This window comes from Notamacropus eugenii, chromosome 4, assembly GCF_028372415.1.
Source record: "Notamacropus eugenii isolate mMacEug1 chromosome 4, mMacEug1.pri_v2, whole genome shotgun sequence".
NCBI classification, from domain to species: Eukaryota; Metazoa; Chordata; class Mammalia; order Diprotodontia; family Macropodidae; genus Notamacropus; species Notamacropus eugenii.
This window is the reverse complement of record NC_092875.1, coordinates 286,877,459-286,897,515: the sequence shown is the minus strand read 5'-3', so window position 1 is coordinate 286,897,515 and position 20,057 is coordinate 286,877,459. Positions and strand designations below refer to the sequence as shown.

Below are 20,057 nucleotides of genomic sequence, written 5' to 3'. Positions count from 1 at the left end.
TCTGATGCTGCAAAGAATAATATTGCATAGGAACCAGGAACATTCCAATAGATCTATGAACTAAGCTAGATGTGGTCAAATAGGAGATGGAAAATTTAAACATCAGCATTTGAATGGATGAATTTAATTCAGATGATCATCATATACACTACTTGGGCAATAATCCCTTATAATAGACCTGCACAACGTGGCAGTAGGTAGGGACCAAAATTAAAATGTTAAACTTCTTCAGGCTGCAGACAGATTAGACTAGAGACAGAATGATCATGGTTGGTTGTCGCAGGTCATGTGATGAAGAGGAGCGTGCAGTGGCAACCCTGCATTCTTCTGCAGGCTGCCCAAAATCCGCAAGTGGCCTATGGGCCCTATGCTGTGCAGGTCTGCCTTAGACGAAAGGGAATAGTCCTCAGAATCAATAACAGAGTGACAAAAGCAGCACTGGCATACAATCTCAAAAACAACAATGATATCTGTTCAAATCCAAGGCAACTGTTTAACATCACAGTAATATAAATTTATGCTCCAACCACTGATGACAAAGAGACCAAAGTTGCTCAATTCTATGATGACCTACAACACTCTCTATTTTAGAGATAACACCAAAAGAAAAAAGAAAAAAAAGATGCCACATTCATCACAGGGGATTAGAACACTAAAGTAGGAAATCAAAAGATAATTGGAATAACAGGCAAGTTTGGCTTTGGAGTACAAAATGAAAAAGGGCAGAGACTAACAGTTTTTTCAAGATAACTCGCTGGTCACAGCAAACACTCCTTTTCAACAACCCAAAAAGCGACTTTACACATGGATGGACATCACCAGATGGTCACTATAAAAATCAGACTGCTTATATATTTTGCAATCAAAGGTAGAGAAGTTCTATAAAGTAGGGAAAACTATCAGGCCTAGCATACAGGTATGACCTAACAACCCTTTTGAATATGAAGTGGAGGTGATCAGTAGATTTAAGGAATCAGATCTGGTGGGTAGAGTGTCCAAAAATACAATGGTCAGAGGTTTGTAACGTTGTACAGGGGGTAGCAGCAAAAAACATCCCAAAGAAAGAGAGCAAGAAAGCAAAAAGGCTGTCGGGTGAGGTTTTACCACATAGCTGAGGAAAGAAAGAAAATGTGAAAGGGAAAGGGAAAGACATGTCCAGCTGAGTGCAGAGCTCCAGAGCACAGCAAGGAGAAACAGGAAGCTTTTCTTAAATGAACAATGCAAAGAAACAGAAGAAAACAACATAATGGGAAAGACAAGAAATCTCTTCAAGAAAATTGGATGTCAAAGGAATGTTTCATCCCAAAATGGGCATGATGAAAGACAAAAATGGTAGAGATTTAAGTAGAGATTAAGAAGAGGTGGCAAGAACATACTGAAGAAGGATGTAAGAGAGATCTTAACATAACCAAACACCATGATGATACTGTTACTGATCTAGAACCAGACCTCCTGGAGAATGAAGTCAAGTGGACCTTAAGCAGCAGTGCTAACAATAAAGCTAGTGGAGGTGACAGAATTCCAGCTGAGCTACTTAAAATCCTAATATATGATGCTGTTAAACTAGCAAATTTGGAAAATTCAACAATGGTTGGTCACTGGACTGGAAAAGATCAGTTTATGTTCCAATTCTAAAGAAGCAATGCCAAAGAATGTTCAAATTTCTGAACAGCTGCCCTCCTTTTGTACACTAGCAAGGTCATACTCAAGGTTCTGGAAACTAGGCTTCAGCAATATGTGAACTGAAAATGAGCAGAAGTGCAGGTTAGTTTTTTGAAGAGGCAGAAGAACTAGACACCAAATTGCCAACATTTGCTGGATTATGGAAAAAGCAAGGGAGTTAAAGAAAAATATCTACTACTGTTTCATCAACTACACTAAAACCTTTGACTTGTGGATCACAACAAAATGTGGGAAAGAAATGGGAGTACCAGAACTTGTCTGTGGGTTAAGAAACAACAGTTAGAACAGAACATGGAACAACTGACTGGTTTAAGACTGGAAAAGGAATATGACAAGGCTGTACACTGTCACTTTATTTAACTTATATTCAGAGTATATCACATGAAATGCCAGACTGGACAAATCAAAATCCAGAATTAAGTTTGTTGGGAGATATCAACAATCTCAGATATGCAGATGATATCATTCTGATGGCAGAAAATGAAGAAGAACTAAGAAGCCTCTTGATAAGGGTGAAAGAAGAGAGTGTAAAAGCTGGCTTGAAGCTTAACATTAAAAAACCCAAGTTCATGGCAACTGGTCCTATCATGTATTGGCAAATAAAGAGAGAAGAAATGCAAGCAGTGTCAGATTCTATATTCTTGTGCTCAAAAATCACCGTAGAAGGCGACTCTAGCCATGCAATCCCAAGACAATTGCTCCTTGGAAGGAAAGCTATGGTAAATCTGGACAGCATACTAAAAAGCAGAGACATCATCTTGCTGACAAAGGTCTGTAGAGTGGAAGCTATGGTTTTTCCAGTGGTAATGTATGGTTCTAAGAACTGGACTATAAGGAAAGTTAAGTGCTGCAGAATCAATGCTTTTGAATTGTGGATATGGAGACTTTTGAGAGTCCCTTGGACTGCAAGGAAATGAAATCAGTCAATACTTAAAGAAATTAATTTAGGCTTTTCATTGGAAGGTCAAGTACTGAATCTGAAGCTTAAATAGTTTGGGAATACTATTGTGGGCTACTTCTAACTATGATTAGAAGACAGGACTGATGAGAAAAGACCTTGATATTGTTAAAGATTGAAGGCAAAAGGAAAAAGGGACAGCAGAGAATGAGGTGGATAGAAAGTGTCATAAAAGTGACAAATAAGAGCTTGGGCAGACTTCAGGATATAGTGGAGGATAGAAGGACTTGGAGCGATATATAATCCATAGGGTCATGAAGAGTCAGACAAAATCCAGCAACAAAAACAACATCAATATCAACATCAACCAAAGATTTGTGCTCAGGTTTCTCCTAACTACGGGAGCCAGCTGGCACGGTGAATTGAGCACCTGGCATCAGAAAGAACTGAATTCAAATGTGGCTTCAGACACTTACTAACTGTGTGACTTTGGGCAAGTCACTTAACCCCATCTGCCTCCATTTCCTCATCTGTAAGATAAGCTGGAGAAGGTTCACTCCAGTATCTTTGCAAGAAAACCTCAAATGGGGTCAAAAGAGTTGGACATGACTGAAACAACTAAACAACTTCCCTAACTCCCCAAGTTTTTCTATCCCCTCAGAACAGAATCATCATATGAAATACTGGAGAGATTTCCTGATAGAGACATATTTTTTCAGACATGACCAAAATGGGAATTTGTTTTTCTTAACTACATAAAGTTTGTAGTGTGGATTTTTTCTTTTCTCAATGGTTGGGAGAAGGTAGGGTGAGAAGGCACAGAGAAGACAGGCAGATAGTGAATTTTTGTTTGGAAAAACAAACAAGAACCTCAAAATTTTATTTAAAAAAAGTTGAGAGAGGAGATATGACTTGTAAGAAACTTCTGCTTTCTTTTCTGGCTACAATTCTTTAATAGATGATTTCAAGGAACCAATGTTTTTTGTTTTGTTTTGTTTTGCAATTTTAAGGGCATGTTTCTATATGGTCATTATCTGTACATATATAGAAATATATTATGTTTATATACATGTTATGTATGTATATTTTACATACAAGTATGAAAATGTGTCCCCTGGATACAACAAATAATAAGATAGAAAAATTAGGAAGACATTTTCCTTAGCCATTAATAAATATGCATCTAAGTTCTTTTAATGATGTTCTTAAAATAAACAAAATTATTATTGAAAATATTACATACAAAATCTTCTTTGGCACCAAGTCGATTTTGCCTGTCTTTTTCAAGAAGTTCTTCCAGAATGGACCAGGCTGTGAGGCTCACTCCTGGCCTCAAACTTAGGGGTTTATGGAGTATGTTTTCATACATCTCAGCAACATCTCGGCAATAGAATGGAGGCTACACAAAGGCAAAAGGAAAAACATTTAAGTAATAGCTGAGGCTACCAAAAATGGGCTAAAATTCTGGAGCTAAAAACAGTTGGGCCCCAACTATCTCATTTTTAATTAAGCCTAGGACTTCTCACCCATCCCTTCAGAATGGGTACTATAAGAAATCTGGGGAGAGGCTTGGTCATTCATGAAACATAGGGCTTTCTGGGCATCTGTAAATTCAACTACAAAACTGAAGTCGAGTCCTGATAACACAGCTAATCGTTTGTTTACACCAAACAAAACACATTTCACAACCAATTTCAGCTTCATTACTCTTCAAATACAACAGTCTCTCTGATAATATTCATTCAAAAGAACTGTACCATGATTTTCAAGATTTTAGCATTGTAGTGCTTCAGGTGTTAATGTACAGCTGCCAACACTAAACATCCTGATAGAAGACAGGTAATATTACAAGTATAAAGAAGTATAAAGACTTATAAGTCCCACTCATTTCACATGTGTAAAACATTTTGATTTCGTATAGCTAACTTTAATATCACCATCCAGAAATTCCAGCAAGCATATCAAAAGATCTGATTAATAACATTTTGAGGAAATCAGCAGGAAGAATAATGAATACTATGTCATTTTGGCTCTAGCTTCAAGTTTCACAGTTATATAACCATGAGCCATTGTTATTACACTATATTGTTAATAACAATAATAAGACAGCTATACAATAAGAAACCTGTAAGGAAAAAGAAAAAGGACTTGAAGTGTTGCCTAATACCAAACCACCTCCTTCTTCTGGTTAGTTGTATGTATAAAACTACTGACTACTGAGACTGAACAATTAAACCAAATGCAAACCATTTTTACCAAACATGGAACATAATTAAAGACAAGGTTAAAAAGTTAAGAGGTCAAGAAATTTCCAGTGAAAGTGAAGTGATGATAAAATTTCTGGCTAGTTCTAATAGCAATGACACAGATTCCTTAAAAATGGGAATACTAATTCATATATAGGAATTAATTTGAGTTCATCAGTAAAAAATATAACATTGAAGGCCAAAATTTTCTTTATAATTTGGTGTTTAGGGAATTAGTTAAAAAGAGAAAAAAGAAGAGTTAAACTTATGGGAATTTCTTTGAGTTTTGTCTTTTAACTGAAAAGTATTTCCAAGTTTGATTTCTTGGTATTTTATGTAAATTGTTCTAACAAACCTTCCTATATATCTTAATTTGGGTAATGATATTATGTGTTCAAAGAACACATAATGGTTTCTACTTTATATTTCTTTACAGTCAACATTATTATTTTACATTTGTCATCTTTTTTTCCTTCAAAGAGCTTAAAAAATATTTCACATTGTGAAAATACTAATAATGGGAAAACTAAAGTAGAAAAAAATTAAGTTATCAGTCTATGTAAATTATTAGTACAAATGGTTAGTATAATTGGTTACCCCTAAAAGCAGAAGAAAGTCAGAGAAAGATTGTCTTCCTTATGATCATATCCTCTTGGATTAAACATCTTTTATTTTTAATTTGCAATTTAAGCCATTGACTGGGACGTAACAATGGTGTTGAAAAAAGAAAAAAATATACGTGCATATCAATAAAGCATTAAAAGAAAAAGATCTGTGTGCAGCAGAAACTAGTATTATCAATTGACAGCAGATATGTTAGCTTCCAGGAGTAAGAAAAAGTTCTTTCTCCTACAAAAGCATTTATTAAGTATCTACTATATATTCAGCTTTGTAGTTAAGAGACAGAACAGTGGCATGACATTCTCTTTCTAACCCTTCAGCATCAGAAACAATTATTCCAAAAGATTCCTGGTGACATCTTTTTTTTGTCCCCTGTGGGACCACTACTGAAAGATGCCTATAGGGGATATCTGAGCAGGAGGAGAGTTAGGGAGAAACTCCTTCACAAGCAATCCAAGTATCCTTTCTGGGGACAAGCCTGGGGAAGTCTAGGAAAGATAAGAAGGTAAAGCCTATTGCCCTCTTTTGGCAATATAGCTTTACTGAACCTTCAATTTCAGGATCTATAGTCAGGGACAGAAGTAAAAAAAAAAAGATGCTGAAGTTATTTATAAGAATGTCTAAACAGACTCTTTCTTAGTTACTGGAGATCTCTTAGAATCTAAGCTTTATCCCACCCCTTCTGATAACTCTCCCAGTTTCCCTCTTTAGATATAACACTTGAGAACTGTTAGCAATTCCTTCCTATGAAAAGCACTTCCATATTCCTAGTAATAAGTAAGGCTATCTAGGCCGAGTACACAAAATTACTGCCCTTCTGTTACTCTGCTGGTATTGTCCCAAGCACATCTGATAATCCTGGGACATACATAATGAGTACTTAGATTACTTACGTTTTTATATTCAAGATCTTAAATTGGACAAATCCTCAGCTACTAGGGAGGCTGGGAAACTATGGAGTTACATGTATTTTAAAATGATGAAATCAGAATTTGCATATGAAATTAGAAAGTATTTTCTAATACTAGAATTTGATAATGGATGATGATTTAGGTAAAGGGTATGATTCTTTAAATTTCATAAGTTAATGAAATGACTATGCTGTATTTCAATATCCATTTCCATTAAAACAGTAATGGAAATAACCAAGATGACTGTGAAATTAACATAACAAAACAAGAGTTAGATTTGATTTATTTTCCTGTTTGTTTTGAATCTATCATTCAATCTGGCTGACTTTCTTTCTATGTTTGTCAGCCCTCACCCCCACACCTGAGAAATCCACTTGCAAAAAATACTGGCAGTTGACAACAAAAAATCAGCCACAATTACTTAAAATTGACACAAGAGAATAAAGAATACATACCAACCCATACAGCATTTCATACAGAACGGCACCAAGGCACCACCAATCTACAGTATTGTCATAGGGCTGTTTTCTGATCACTTCTGGTGCAAGGTACTATATAGAGGGTTAAACATTAGAGATTAATTACTCAAGCAAGTGTCATTAACACTTAGTAAAAATACTTCAGAAATTAAAAATAGTATGGTTCAATTATTCTATCATTAAAAAAACATAGGTTTTTCCTACCCTATCATAACCAATCTACTACTTTCAATTTTTGGAAATTTACACTATTATAGAAGACACAAACTTTTGCTGAAATATAAGCTACTTTTCAACTTTTGGAAGCCCAGAAATCAGAGCATATCTATCTTTATCTATCTATCTATCTATGTCTGTCTGTCTGTCTGTCTGTCTGTCTGTCTGTCTATCTATCTATCTATCTATCTATCTATCTATCTATCTATCTATCTATCTATCTACCTACCTACCTACCTACCTACCTACCTACCTACCTACCTACCTATCTAGGGGGATGAGTGGTGGTGGTGATTGTTTAAAAGCTGCTACTTATCAGTGAGCAGAAATCTGGTGTGGGGGTTGAATTGAGAAGATCCGATACCGTGTCTTTGGAGAAGGATGAGAATGTAGAAGAAGGCTGGACCTGGCTGGAAATGTCCTTGAGCTTCAGGGAGGAAGGCTGTTGTTCTCAAGGTCTACCAGGTCTTCAAAATCAATTAGCCCACATGATTTACCAGGTGGGAAAACCTTATATGAGATCTTTAGGCTCATCAACTAATGAATTTCATATGAAGCTTTATCCCATTTGATCATTTTAGTCAATGTAACAGGACCATAATCAATTATTAGATAACAGACCCAGAAAAAGACAGTATACCATTAAAGAAATTTGCTTATCTATGTTTATTTGTTACAAGGTGTGTACGTTTTTTAAATGATGTATGTGTGTGTAGGGAACATGTACATAAAGAGGAAAACTGTCAGACACATAATGAATTTATTCCATAATTTTTAAAATCAAGGGAAGCTGAAACCTGTAGTGTCATATGTAATCCTCTTTTTCTGTTCTTTGAACAAAGAAATGTTCATGCTTGTAAAGTTCAGAACAAACACAAAAATTAAATTAAAAAAGACTAAGTAGTGAAAAAACATTTTGGGCAAAAGTCTTTAGATCTAGAAACTTGGAATTAATCATATCCTTCCTCCTTGGAGAAAGCATGGATTTCATTCAGCACCTACACATCAAGGATCCATAATTTATTCAGCATGAATACTCTCTTCACCACTAAAGCAGATTGCATCCTTTCCAAGCCTTAATAGTTGGTTCGTTGACTATTTTTGTTAAAAAAAAAAAAAAATTCATCACCAAGTTTTTATAGAGATTCCCTGAATATATGGAGATTAGTCCTCAGGACATGTAGCACTGTGCTAAGGTTATTATACATGGATCAATCAGGGGTTGTGTTCAGCTAGCACAGTTATTTTCCCATAAGGCATTAGAAGAATTTAGTTGGAAACTATAATTCATTCTTTTCTTTTCAAAGAAAAGTCAATCAAATTTACAATATTTGATTCTTACTCAGAAATTAATAGGGCTATTTTCCAAAAACAGTATTTGGAGATCAATTATTCATTACAGTAACCATTATTTACATTTAAATTATCAAAACACTGAAGCAAATTACAGTTTCTTAAGGATCGTATAGTAGAACTGGCTTTTTTAGTATAAAGCATAGTCTCCTTCCTTCCACGTTAGATAGTTTTTTGGGGAAAAAAACCAACTCAAAAAGCTTCCACTTGTGAGTGCTGTGCCATACAGAAAACAGCATTTAGTAATTTCAGATCACAAAATTAATATGGGTTCCAAAGAAAAACATACTTTATCCTTTCCAAAAATGTGGTTTTAAGAAAAATATCTGCTATCCTAGGAAACTACAGATAAATTAGATTATTCTCTCATGGACAAATCCAGCAAGGGTGGATGAAAATATACTTAAGAATTAGGTGAAGATTATTAGTTTAATTTAATTCAATTTAAATGTTTATTAGAAAAAAAACTATGGGTAAAAACAGATAGTGTATTGAGAGCCAGCCTTTTAAGTAAAGAAGACCTGAGTTCAAGTTCTGGAAGTTTTCATTTGGGGATTTCTTTCAGGAGGTGATTGGTAGTGAATTCTTTCAATTTCTACTTTACTTTCTTCTAAGATATCTGGGCAGTTTTCCTTTATAATTTCTTTAAATATGATATCTAGGATCTTTTTTAATTATGGCTTTCAGGTAGTACAATAATTCTTAAATTATCTAGCTGCTTTTCCTATGAGATACTGCACATTTTCTTCTATTGTTTTCAATTATTTAACTTTTATTGTTTCTTTTTGTCTCATGGAGTCATTTGTTTCCACTTTTAAGTATTTAAGTATATGTTGCAATAATGAAAGAGTATTCTGGATAACGGACTTGTAGATTCTATTTCATTCACCACAAGTTTCCAACATTTTATCTACAATAATTCTGGAAGGCACTATTAATTTGGATTATAATTATCTATAAAGAGTCACCATAAGCTTTTCTTTTTATTCCCCAGATTTAATTGGTTGCCAAATCCTCTTGATTCGATGACCTCAACCTTTTTTTTACTTCCATCAATTTCCTTTTCAATGTTACTGCAATCAACAGATCTCTCTCATGCATCTTCTATCTCTTTCTTTTCTAATGCCTCCTTTGCTTCTGCTTAAAACACCCACATCCACATGCACACCCCCTCCTCAGCCAACTGTGCTATTAAAGCTACTGGCCTACATATGTAATGGTAATTTAAATGGGAAGATCTTTCCCATTCATTAATACACCCATTTGACCTGCTTAAATCATATGTAAGCCTAAGTTACATGTGGTAGGAGGAGCTTTGCTGAACAGGTGGAGCAGAACTGGGAGGAAGATGGTGAGAGCAGTTATGGGTGGAAGAGAGAAGATGCAGGCAGCCAGGTAGCGCTAGTCTTGTGAGTGTGTGTTTGCTTGTGGGAAGGCCCCACCAGGGGTGGGAAGGTTTGGGAATGGCTTTGTTCCCTGCAGTGCTAATGTGTATTGACTTCTTGGTTACTATGACGGATCTGGCTTTCTGGTGTTGGGATTTGGCTTTCTGGTGTCTGAATAAATGTTTTTCTTCTGTATGGAGAATCTGTTATACTTTGCGATTCAGAACTATGCTGGCATATTCATAGTTGCCCTCAGTGCTGTGAAAATTGTGTTGGCAGTAATACAACATAATAAACCCTGCCTATGGCCCATAACTATTGACTCTATTCCTCTAACCTTTTGATTTTGGCTTATAGTTCTAACCATTTTACTGACACCCTTTTCTCTAAGGTAAAAATAGTAAGGATTAATGAATGAAAAAGCACTATTAAGTTGACTGTGTCAGGAACTGTGTTACTATAATAGCTTCAATTGAGGAATGTCTGAATAGGTTATGGCACATGGATGTGATAGAATACTTCTATGCTATAAGAAATGAGGAAACAGATGATTTCAAAAAGACGTAAAAAAAGACACAGAAAGACTTGTATTAAGTGAAGCAGAATGAAATTAAGTAGAACCAGAAGAATAGTTTATTCTATAACATCAATGTTATAAAAACAATTTTTAAGACTTAAAAACTTATGAAAAATGAAATGTGCAGGATCAAGTGATAAATTTACACAATAATAACACTGTAATGACAAACAAAATCCAAAAGCTGTAGTAACTATGATACAGTTGGATACACTATAATTTGGCTTTAGCATAGTGATATCATTTTGGTCCTGTTCAAGAAAAAAGGACAACAACCAACCAACCAACCAAGGGTGTGTTCAGGGAGGACCAGTATCTCTGGTCTGATGGCTGCTGAGCCCTTTCCAGGCCTGCTTCCACCTTTGGTGTCCACCTCTTCCACCCAACTCTCACCTGTGGCTCCAAGAAGCTGTAGCATGTGCAGCGGCTATACCCTGGTAAACCATTTTGGTAGACGGGCCAAACCAGGCTGAGGGTAACCAAGGGGTCTTGCACACATTGGGGTGTCTACCCCAAGCATGTGAAGACTTTCCCTGGTGGAATGGGTGGATCAGAACAATTTGTTTCAACGGACATGAAGGCAGTTGAAGCAGGCAATGTGGAGCACTTAGAGCTTGGCTAGACATCAAAGATGCCAAGGTCATGCAATGCATCCTGAGCCAATGCTAGTCGTCATGATTCTGTCCTGCCACTGGACTGTAGTGACTCTGGAGGAGAGAGAGTGAGGCTGACGACTTCGTGCAACTCTGCCTCACTAAAATCCAATTTACGCACAAATCAAAAGACATCACCCATACCATTTTACTATTATACCTATCTTAAAGTCCTGTGGAGACAGGCAAGTGATGAAGCAGCAGGTGCAGATACACTGAGAGCTGTAATCACAACTCTGCACACAGGTGGCCCAGACTATAGGGTCTTTTCTCACTGGAAAACAGTGGGATTCAGCAACTCTGTGTGTGTCTGAGGAGCCTTTTAAGGATCGCACTGCTCACCTCCTGGTGTGAGAAAGGGGGCTAGAAAAGGTGCCCTAAAAATTGTCTGCTTATCCAATGCTGGCCTGATTACTGTAGCATGTGGGGAATCCCACTCTGTGGTCAAAACACAAAACAATGTACAAAAACATCTGTTCACTATTGGTACATGAAATGTGTGCACAACTTATAGACAACAAAAAATCCAGTAGACCTGAAAGAAAAACTGCTCTTGTTCCAAGAGAACTCAACAGATATCACATCCAAATAATAGCCCTGAGTGAAACAAGGTTGGCAAATGAAGGCCAGCTTACTGAAGTTGGAGCTGGATACATACTTTTCTGGAGAGGGTGCAGTGAAGGGGATTGCTGTGAAGCTGGTATAGGTTTTGCAATCAAAACTAATCTACTCAGCAAGCTGATATGCTTGCCAAAAAGAGTGAATGACAGGCTCATGCGATTACCACTTGCAGGAAAACGCCATGCCACCTTCATCAGTGCCTATGCTCCCACTATGACAAATCCTGATGAGGTCAAAGAAAAATCTTATGAAGACCTAGAGCCCCATATCATCAATGCACCAAAAGAGGACAGGCTTATAATTCTGGGTGACTTTAATGCTAGAGTAGGCTCATACTACCAGACTTGGCAGGGAGTCCTAGAGAGCAATGGAATTGGAAACAGCAATAGCAGTGATCACTTACTACTGAAGGCTTGTGCATCACATGACCGTCTCATCACCAACACTGTTTTTCGTTTACCTATATGCAATAAAACTTCATGGATGCACCCCTGCAGCAAACACTGGCATCTATTGCCCGTGAAACATGGATAGTCTACCAGCACCACACCAGGAAACTGAACTGTTTCCATTTGAACTGTCTTAGGAAGATTCTGAAGATCACCTGGCAGAATAAGGTACCAGATTGAGGTCGTTATTCAAGCTAAAATGCCGCGCATTCTAAATATGCTTCAGAGAGAACAACTCTGATGGGCTGGCCACATTGTTCGAATGCAAAATATATGCTTGCCAAAAAGACTATTTTATGGACAACTCACACAGGATAAGTGATCACATGGTGGTCAGAAGAGGCAATACAAGGACACTCTCAAGAACTTTGGAATTGATTGTATGACAAAGGAGATACTGGCACAGGGCTGCTCAGCATGGCATGTGCACATCAGAGAAGGTGCTGTTACTTTATGATCATAGCAGAATTGAAATAGCTCAAAGGAAATGTAGGATGCACAAATTTAGAGTATCCATTGCAAATGTTCACACGGACTATCAGTGCACAACTGTGGTAGAGCATTCCAAGCTCGTATTGGTCTGATCAGTCACAGTTGGACACCCTGAAACTTGACTTTATCACAGTGATATCATTTTTGGTCCTCTTCGAGAACGAAGAACAACAACCAACCAACAACCAGCCAATAAATGCTTACTGAAATGAATTCTTGTTCTACGTACCTTTTACCCCTAATCAAAGTAATCAATTCACTCCATCAAATCTGTCACATTGCTTTGCATGGATCTCTTTTTTAAGTTTATCCAATTCTGTCTTGAATTTAGAGTGAATTATGTATAGTTAATTAATTACCCCCTGTACCAGCCTATAAACTCCATGAAGTTAAAGATTATCTTTCTATCCCTAGAACTGTATACCACACAAACCAGGATCTAGATAAGTGTTTGTTACATTGAATCCTAGACAATGTATTTTAACTGCATTTTATTTTTATCTCAAAGGAGGAAAAACTATAAAGATTTTGTAAAAAACATCCATCCCTTTAAACAGTATAATCAATTGTTAAGTAGTCCTTTAACTAGTAATCTAGTTAATTATTTGTTCTAGTTAATGAAAAATGAGTTAATTTTCAAAGGAAAAAAATATAATCAAATATACTTTCAAAAATGTAAGACATACCTTAATACTAAAATCATACTGAGTGTAATCAAACATTTTTGATAGTCTGAAGACACCCTAGGATGACTTCCTGTCCACCATTTCCAAACCATGGTACCTGCACTTTGGCAATCTGCAATATCCTCATCCTCTATATTCCCTTCCCACATTGGACTTTGTCTCTAGAACTACCCTAGGCTCTGACAGGTAAATAAAGTAAAGCTTTCCTTGCTAGAAACTGGGCACCGATTTCCAGCTGACAGTTCCAAATCACAACTCCTTGAATTTACCCTCCCATTTCCAAAGTCCCTTTAGGTGTTGCTTTCATTAGAACATAGTCTCCTGTGTGGTGAGGACTGTTTTGCTTGTTTGCATCTGTATCCCCTGTGCTTAAGGTTTTATAAATGTTTGTACCTCCTAACAGCCCTAGTACATGTGAATAGCTTAATAAACGCATGCATGCATCCATGCATCCATCCATCCAGGATCATCATTATGATAAAACTACCACAATATTACATATGCAAGAATCCTGGTTAACAGGAATGCCTGTTAACTGATGCAAAGGGAAATAAGCAGGAGGAAAGCCACATATACAACGACTACAGCAATGTAAACTGAAAGAGCATTAATAAGAAAACAATTACAGGGGACTATGAATATAGAACGCTAGTTTTTTTAATATATTGGTCAGTTTAGCTAAGCTTGTCCCCCTCTCTTTTATTCTTTGTTATAAGGGATGGTTTACTGGGAGGGAGAAGGGACAGAATAGGAAATACAGTTGTGGTGTCAATGCGATACCCCTCACAGCCACCATGGATATGCAGGGTATTTCCAGGGTAAATCAGCAAAATATAAACTCTCTTCCTCAAAGAGAAAACCAAAATATTTATTCAGATACCAGAAAGCCAATTCCACCACAGTAACAAGGAAGTTTGTACCCATTACTAATAGAGGGAGGACTGCCATCCTTAAGCCTTCTCTCCATCCAGCCTCCCCACGAACAAGCTCCCTTAGGCAAAATGCCCCTTTCTCACCCAGGCTAGCTGCTCTGCTCTGCTTCTCTCTCAGCTCCACCTCACCCTCTCTCTGGGGCACCCTCCCTGCTCCATCCACCATGGGCTCGCAGGCCACATGGGCCTATTTAGGGGCAGGAAGATCTTCAAATTCCCTTAATATTACAACAGTTGATACCATAATAAAGGAATAAATAAAAATTTGAAAGAAAAATTACTTCTAGTCAGATAAACAGCTTTTACTATATACTATTTCCTTGACTTGGGATTTTTCATATGCAATTTGTGATTTCATATAATTAGAATTTTTATACAGTTTAAAAATGCCAAATGAAACATCTTTCTTACCTCCGGTGTCCCACAAAACGTCGTAGTTGTGTCAGATATAGCAATCCCTTCTTTACATAACCCAAAATCTGTTAAGACGACATGTCCCTGTGAAGTACAGGATATTAGTATAATGATACACACACACAAAACACAAACATATTTTAACAGAATTTTGGAATTACCTATAAGAAAAAAAATATATACTTACTATTGAGTCCAAAAGAATGTTTTCTGGTTTCAAGTCCCTGTCCCAAAAGAAAAAAACAGACTTCTATATTAATTAAGATATCAGAAGAAAAGGAATGATAATTACTAGGAACATTTATGAAATTTACCTGTATACTATTTTTATGGAATGCAAGTAGCCCAAAGCACTGGCAATTTCTGCAGCATAAAATCGGGCTCTGTGTTCTGGAAAGGACCGTTCTCTTTGTAAGTGAAAGAAAAGCTGTCAATAAAAAAATCCATGGTAAAATCAAAGTGGAAAGTAATACACATCCATTTGATAATTCCAAGGGCTGAATTTATTGGCATTATTTTTACAATAAAGTTATCCTAGAAGACATGAGAAAAGTTCCTCTCTCCCTTTTTAGATATGGTATGCTGCTTGGTGTTTTTGAACTACTTTTCTCTTTTTTTAAGCTCAACAATAACAGATAAAGATAACCTCAAAATAAGAATGTAAATGAGATATAGAAAAAGACTTTTTATTTATAGCATGATATTTAGAAATACTAACAATAGAGTAAGATTATATGCAAAACCTACCTCCCAAGATTATATGCAAAACCTACCTCCCCTCCATTAACAAAATCCAGAACAAAATAAAGTTTTTCAGTTGTCTGAAATGAATAATGTAGTCCAACCAAAAATGGATGCTTCACATTTTTCAAGAGCACATTACGTTCAGCCATAATATGTTTTTGCTGGAAAAAAATGGAAAGAATCAACTTGTAACATACACCAAGAACAACATTTTGATTAATTGAGAATGACAATACACAAGTCTTTTAATTTACCTCTTTCCTCTTCAGAACAATTTTTTTCTGTAACACTTTGACAGCATAAAATTTTCCATCTAGCTTCCTTTTTGCAAGAAGAACCTGCCACATTTGAAGATAAGGGAATAATCATAATTTTCAACATTTTGTTAATAACAATTTGTGGGTAGAAATGACATTAAGATATGAGGCATTAACATCTGCTTTGCCAGTGTCTCCTCAGGTCCACAGTACTGTTTCATTTGACATGCAGCTGAAATTTTCTACATCTTGTTTCACTCATTAGAAGGTGAGCTCCCTGAGAGCAGGGACTATATGACTTTTCTATTTGTAAATTCAGTGCTTAGTAGTGCTTAACATATGCTTTGTTCATTAATCCATTCATTCACCAATAAATGAAAAATCTTAACTTGAAAAAAAGCAGACACAAAATAACTGTGATAACTGCTTACTTATATTTTGAAAAGTGAAAACTTTCCGATTTTACTTGCTTTATTACAAATACTTCCTTTTTCCTTTAGAACAGATGGGAAGATTATTAGAAGAATGAGGCTCTGATCCTCTTCTAATCAGTAACTCTTATTAGTTTTTAACAATCTCGTCTTCCTTCACTACAGATAAATGACAAAATTAACTGGAACTTGGAATACCTAAAATTTCTCTTTCTTTTAGTAAATTCCAAGTGTCTAAGTTTTATGTCAGGATTTGTATTTGAGAAAGACAGAGAGGGAGATGATAAACATGTAATAGAAAAAAATATCTTTTATAATTAGTTTTTTCTTTCAAGCTTCAGTCTGAAGTTTAAGCACCTTATTCAAGAAGCAGACCCTCTGCGGCAGGCACAGCAGTACATAAGTATACTGCAGAACTTTAGCTTAGTGGAAGGTTTAGAGAGACAAATTAACAAAGAGAGAAGACAGGGGAGTAGAGATGGCTGAGCTCCAGTGAAGGAGGCTGTAAACTATGAGGGGCAGCACTGGGTAACAGGAGAGGGCTTGGGCTTGGAGCAGGAGAAAATGGAGCCCAAGCCTCAATTCTATCTACATGACCTTGGCCGGGTAAGTCACTTCCAACCTTTCCAGGTTATAGTTTCTTCTTCTGTAAAGTAAGAGCATACAGGCTAGATCAGGGGCCACTAAACCTAACATAAAGAGACCCATGAAATGCATACTGGCATAGAAAATCACACATTAACACTCTAATTGCTCTGCAGTATTTAAAAAAAATAATTAGGTATTTCCCAATTCCAGAAGTGTTTTGGCTGCATATAGTATGGACCTGATGGTTTCCAGGGCCTCCCCTATGAAGGAAATACTCTATGCTTCCTTTACAAGGACAGTTTGAAGCACAGCAGAACTAGAATGTACATTTTCAAATTCTCAGTCCACTGGTGCTACTTCATAGTGAGGAATGTGACTTGTAAATATTAAATTGCCACTGAAATGTGATCTGTTTATTCCAGGTAAGAAACTATACCACGCTGACTTCCTCCATGGCAAGGATTGAGCAGAAAAGCCTCTGCTGGTAAGTATGGTTTAGAATCACACACAGAAAGAGAAAAAAGTCACAGAATATTAACTAAAATGAAGCTTGGAGCTAATCTAATTGAAACTCCTAATTTCAGATGAAGAAACTGAGATTATTCTTTTAAAAAAAGGCTAAGAGGGGAGGTAATTATGTGAGAATTCTTTTTCTCCTATGAATGTGTCAAAATGTATTAAAATACTGTCCTTTATAATCCATTGCTCTCAACATCATAACTAAGCTCCTTTCCTTAGTCTTCTGTCACTTCACCTTTTGCTTCCTTCTTTTCACTCATCCAATCCTGGTATCTTCTATTAGAAAATGTTCTTATTAATTGCTTGAAATGAGTTTCTACTTTTTTTGTGCTTCATATAGTTCCTAACTAACAGCCTCCAAATCTGCTGGGATCATATCATTAACTCTTTTATATACACCTGAAACTCAGTTTTCTCCAGTTCACTGAAGATACCTCACCCACCTGTCCTCACAAAAGGGTTAAACATGCTCTTGGATGACTCTGCCTCTTACTTTCTGAGACTGCACTGTACTCCCTCTCCTCAATATGACAGGAGCAATAGTTACTTCACAAAGATTAGGCTACTTGGTCAACATCTACTAAGGTCCCTGCCACTTAAGTGAGGCTACTTTTTCTTTAAAAAGGCAGTAAAATCATACTTGAGATTTGACTGGCCCAGGGCACTGTAGCTCAAACTTCTGCTATAAGTTGACTGATTAAAGCATGAAAAGGTTGGCACAGGAGTAGGGGCTAACTGGGCTGTCTTGGAACTGGGCTGCATTCAACTGAATGCTATCTTTGCTGAATATCCTTCACAAGCTATTGTTAAGTAAACTTCCTTTTATAAAAGATGGTCTATAAGCCTGTCAACAAGCATTTATTAAGTACTTAACTATGTATTTAGTACTAAATATCATTTTATTTTACATTGGTACTGAAAACTGGAATAAAAATTTACGTTCCAATGTCTTTCACTTTTTGTTTGAATTTAACTAAATTCAATTCAATTTTATTTTATTTTCAGGTCCACATTCTCTTCTTCCCACCTTTCCCTATTTCCCTTACTTGAGAAAACAAGAAAAATAAAACCCTTGGTACACTCATGTAGATTTAAAGCAAGACAAATTCCTGTATTGGCCATACTTCTCGCTCTACTCCCCCTCCCCAGCTCACAGCCTCTACTTGTGTTCTCAATTCATCAGTTGTCTGAGGTGGGTAGCACCTCATTATGGGTTCCCTGGAATTGTGGGTGATCATTATGTTGGTCAGCATTCCCAAGTCCTTCAAAGCTGCTTGTCCTTATGATGCTGTTATTGTGTAAATTGTTCTGCATCAGTTAATACGTGTTTTCCCAAATTTCTCTGAAACCGTCCCCTTGCCCACTTCTTACAGCACAAGAGTATGACATCACATTCATACACTAGAGCTTGTTCAGCTATTACCTGACAGGCACCATTTCAATTTCCAATTCTTTGCCCCTATAAAAAGAACTGCTATAAATATTTTTGTTCATGTTTCTTTTTTGTCTTTCTTTGATCTCTTTGGGGGAACAGACCTACTAGTAGTACTTCTAGATCAAAGGGTATGGACAGTTTGATAGTCTTTGGGACATGTTTCCAAACCCCTCTGCAGGACAGCTGGATGAGTTAATGCACTGACAATGCATTAATGTACCTGTTTTCCCACAGTCCCTCTAGTCTTTGTCATTTTCCTTTCTTGTCAACTCTGCCAATGATGGATGTGCAGTGGTACCAAAGAGTTGTTTTAATTTGCATTTTTCCAATAATTAGTGATTTAGGACACTTTATCTGGATTTTAATAAATAGCATGGGTTTCATCCTCTGAAAATTCTCCATAGTCATTCTTTGACCACTTGTCCTTCAGGGAATGGCTCTTATTTGTTCAAATTTGACTCAGTTCCTTTTATGCCTTAAAAATGAGACTTTCATCAGAGAAACTTGCTGCAAAGATTTTCACCCCGATTTTCTGTTTCTCTTCCAATATCAGATAAATTGATCTTGCTTATATGTACAGACTTTTAAAATTTTATGTAATCAAAACTACATTTTACCTTCTGTCACCTTCTCTATCTCTTGCTTGGTGATGTATTTGTCCCCTAATCCACAGGTCTGACAGGTAATTTCTTCTGTGCTCTCCTAATTTGTTTATGATATCACCTTTATGTTTAAATCACGTATTCATCTAGAACTTGTCTTAGTCACTTTTCTTATGTAAGCGTATCTCTTCAACCCTAACCAGCCTGCTTAGAAGTATTTCCTTCCCTCCTTCCTATCTCTATACTATTCTATGGGCCTTGTGAAACAATGCCTTATAGGAGAGATATATGCATATATCTTGTCTTTCCTATTAAACTGTAAGTGTCCTGCAGGAAAAAACTGCTTTATAAAACTTTGTATCCCACACATTTCCAAACACAAGAAGGTATTCACTTAAGTTTTTGTTCAATAAATTTACTGAATAAGAAAGTGGAGATCCTTTACCTTGCCAAAGCTGCCTTTTCCAATAACTTTCAGGAAATCAAAATCTGTTGGTTTTGCACTAAAACAAATTAAGAAAAACACAAAAGTAAACCAGATTACTAATCTCAGTAAGAAAAAAGCTGACTGTCCTAGTTGTGAGTGATGTATTAGCATTGAACATTATGGCATGCTGGTTTCAGCTATTTAATAAAATACCTAAGAATGTCATTAACCAATAAAACCCAGTAAATTTTAGGACTGTTAATCTAAAAAAATTTAAATTTCTGCTTTATTACATAATAATTATAACAATGTAAATGGAAAGGACAACCACAAAGCAATAAAAAAATATAAAGTTATTAAAGAACAAACTTGGCCCTAAAGAAGAAATACGAAGAAATACTCCCACCCCTTGTTTTTACAGAGATAAGGGGTTCTGCA

General features: G+C 36.4%; 1 protein-coding gene across 4 annotated transcripts in view; it reads right to left on the bottom strand.

Annotated features, from left to right (window-relative positions):
• SGK3 (serum/glucocorticoid regulated kinase family member 3) overlaps positions 1–20,057 on the bottom strand; it is a 158,673-nt gene that overhangs the window by 14,445 nt on the left and 124,171 nt on the right. For 3 of the 4 annotated variants that reach the window (XM_072604736.1, XM_072604739.1, XM_072604738.1), the window contains 8 exons: positions 19,638–19,695; positions 15,615–15,698; positions 15,390–15,521; positions 14,931–15,043; positions 14,804–14,840; positions 14,614–14,700; positions 6,815–6,910; positions 3,825–3,980 (listed from right to left, as the gene is read on the bottom strand). In XM_072604736.1, coding sequence (XP_072460837.1) covers positions 3,825–3,980; positions 6,815–6,910; positions 14,614–14,700; positions 14,804–14,840; positions 14,931–15,043; positions 15,390–15,521; positions 15,615–15,698; positions 19,638–19,695 — 763 coding nt within the window. The remainder of the gene's footprint in view (positions 1–3,824; positions 3,981–6,814; positions 6,911–14,613; positions 14,701–14,803; positions 14,841–14,930; positions 15,044–15,389; positions 15,522–15,614; positions 15,699–19,637; positions 19,696–20,057) is intronic. The other variant, XM_072604740.1, reaches the window with a different exon arrangement.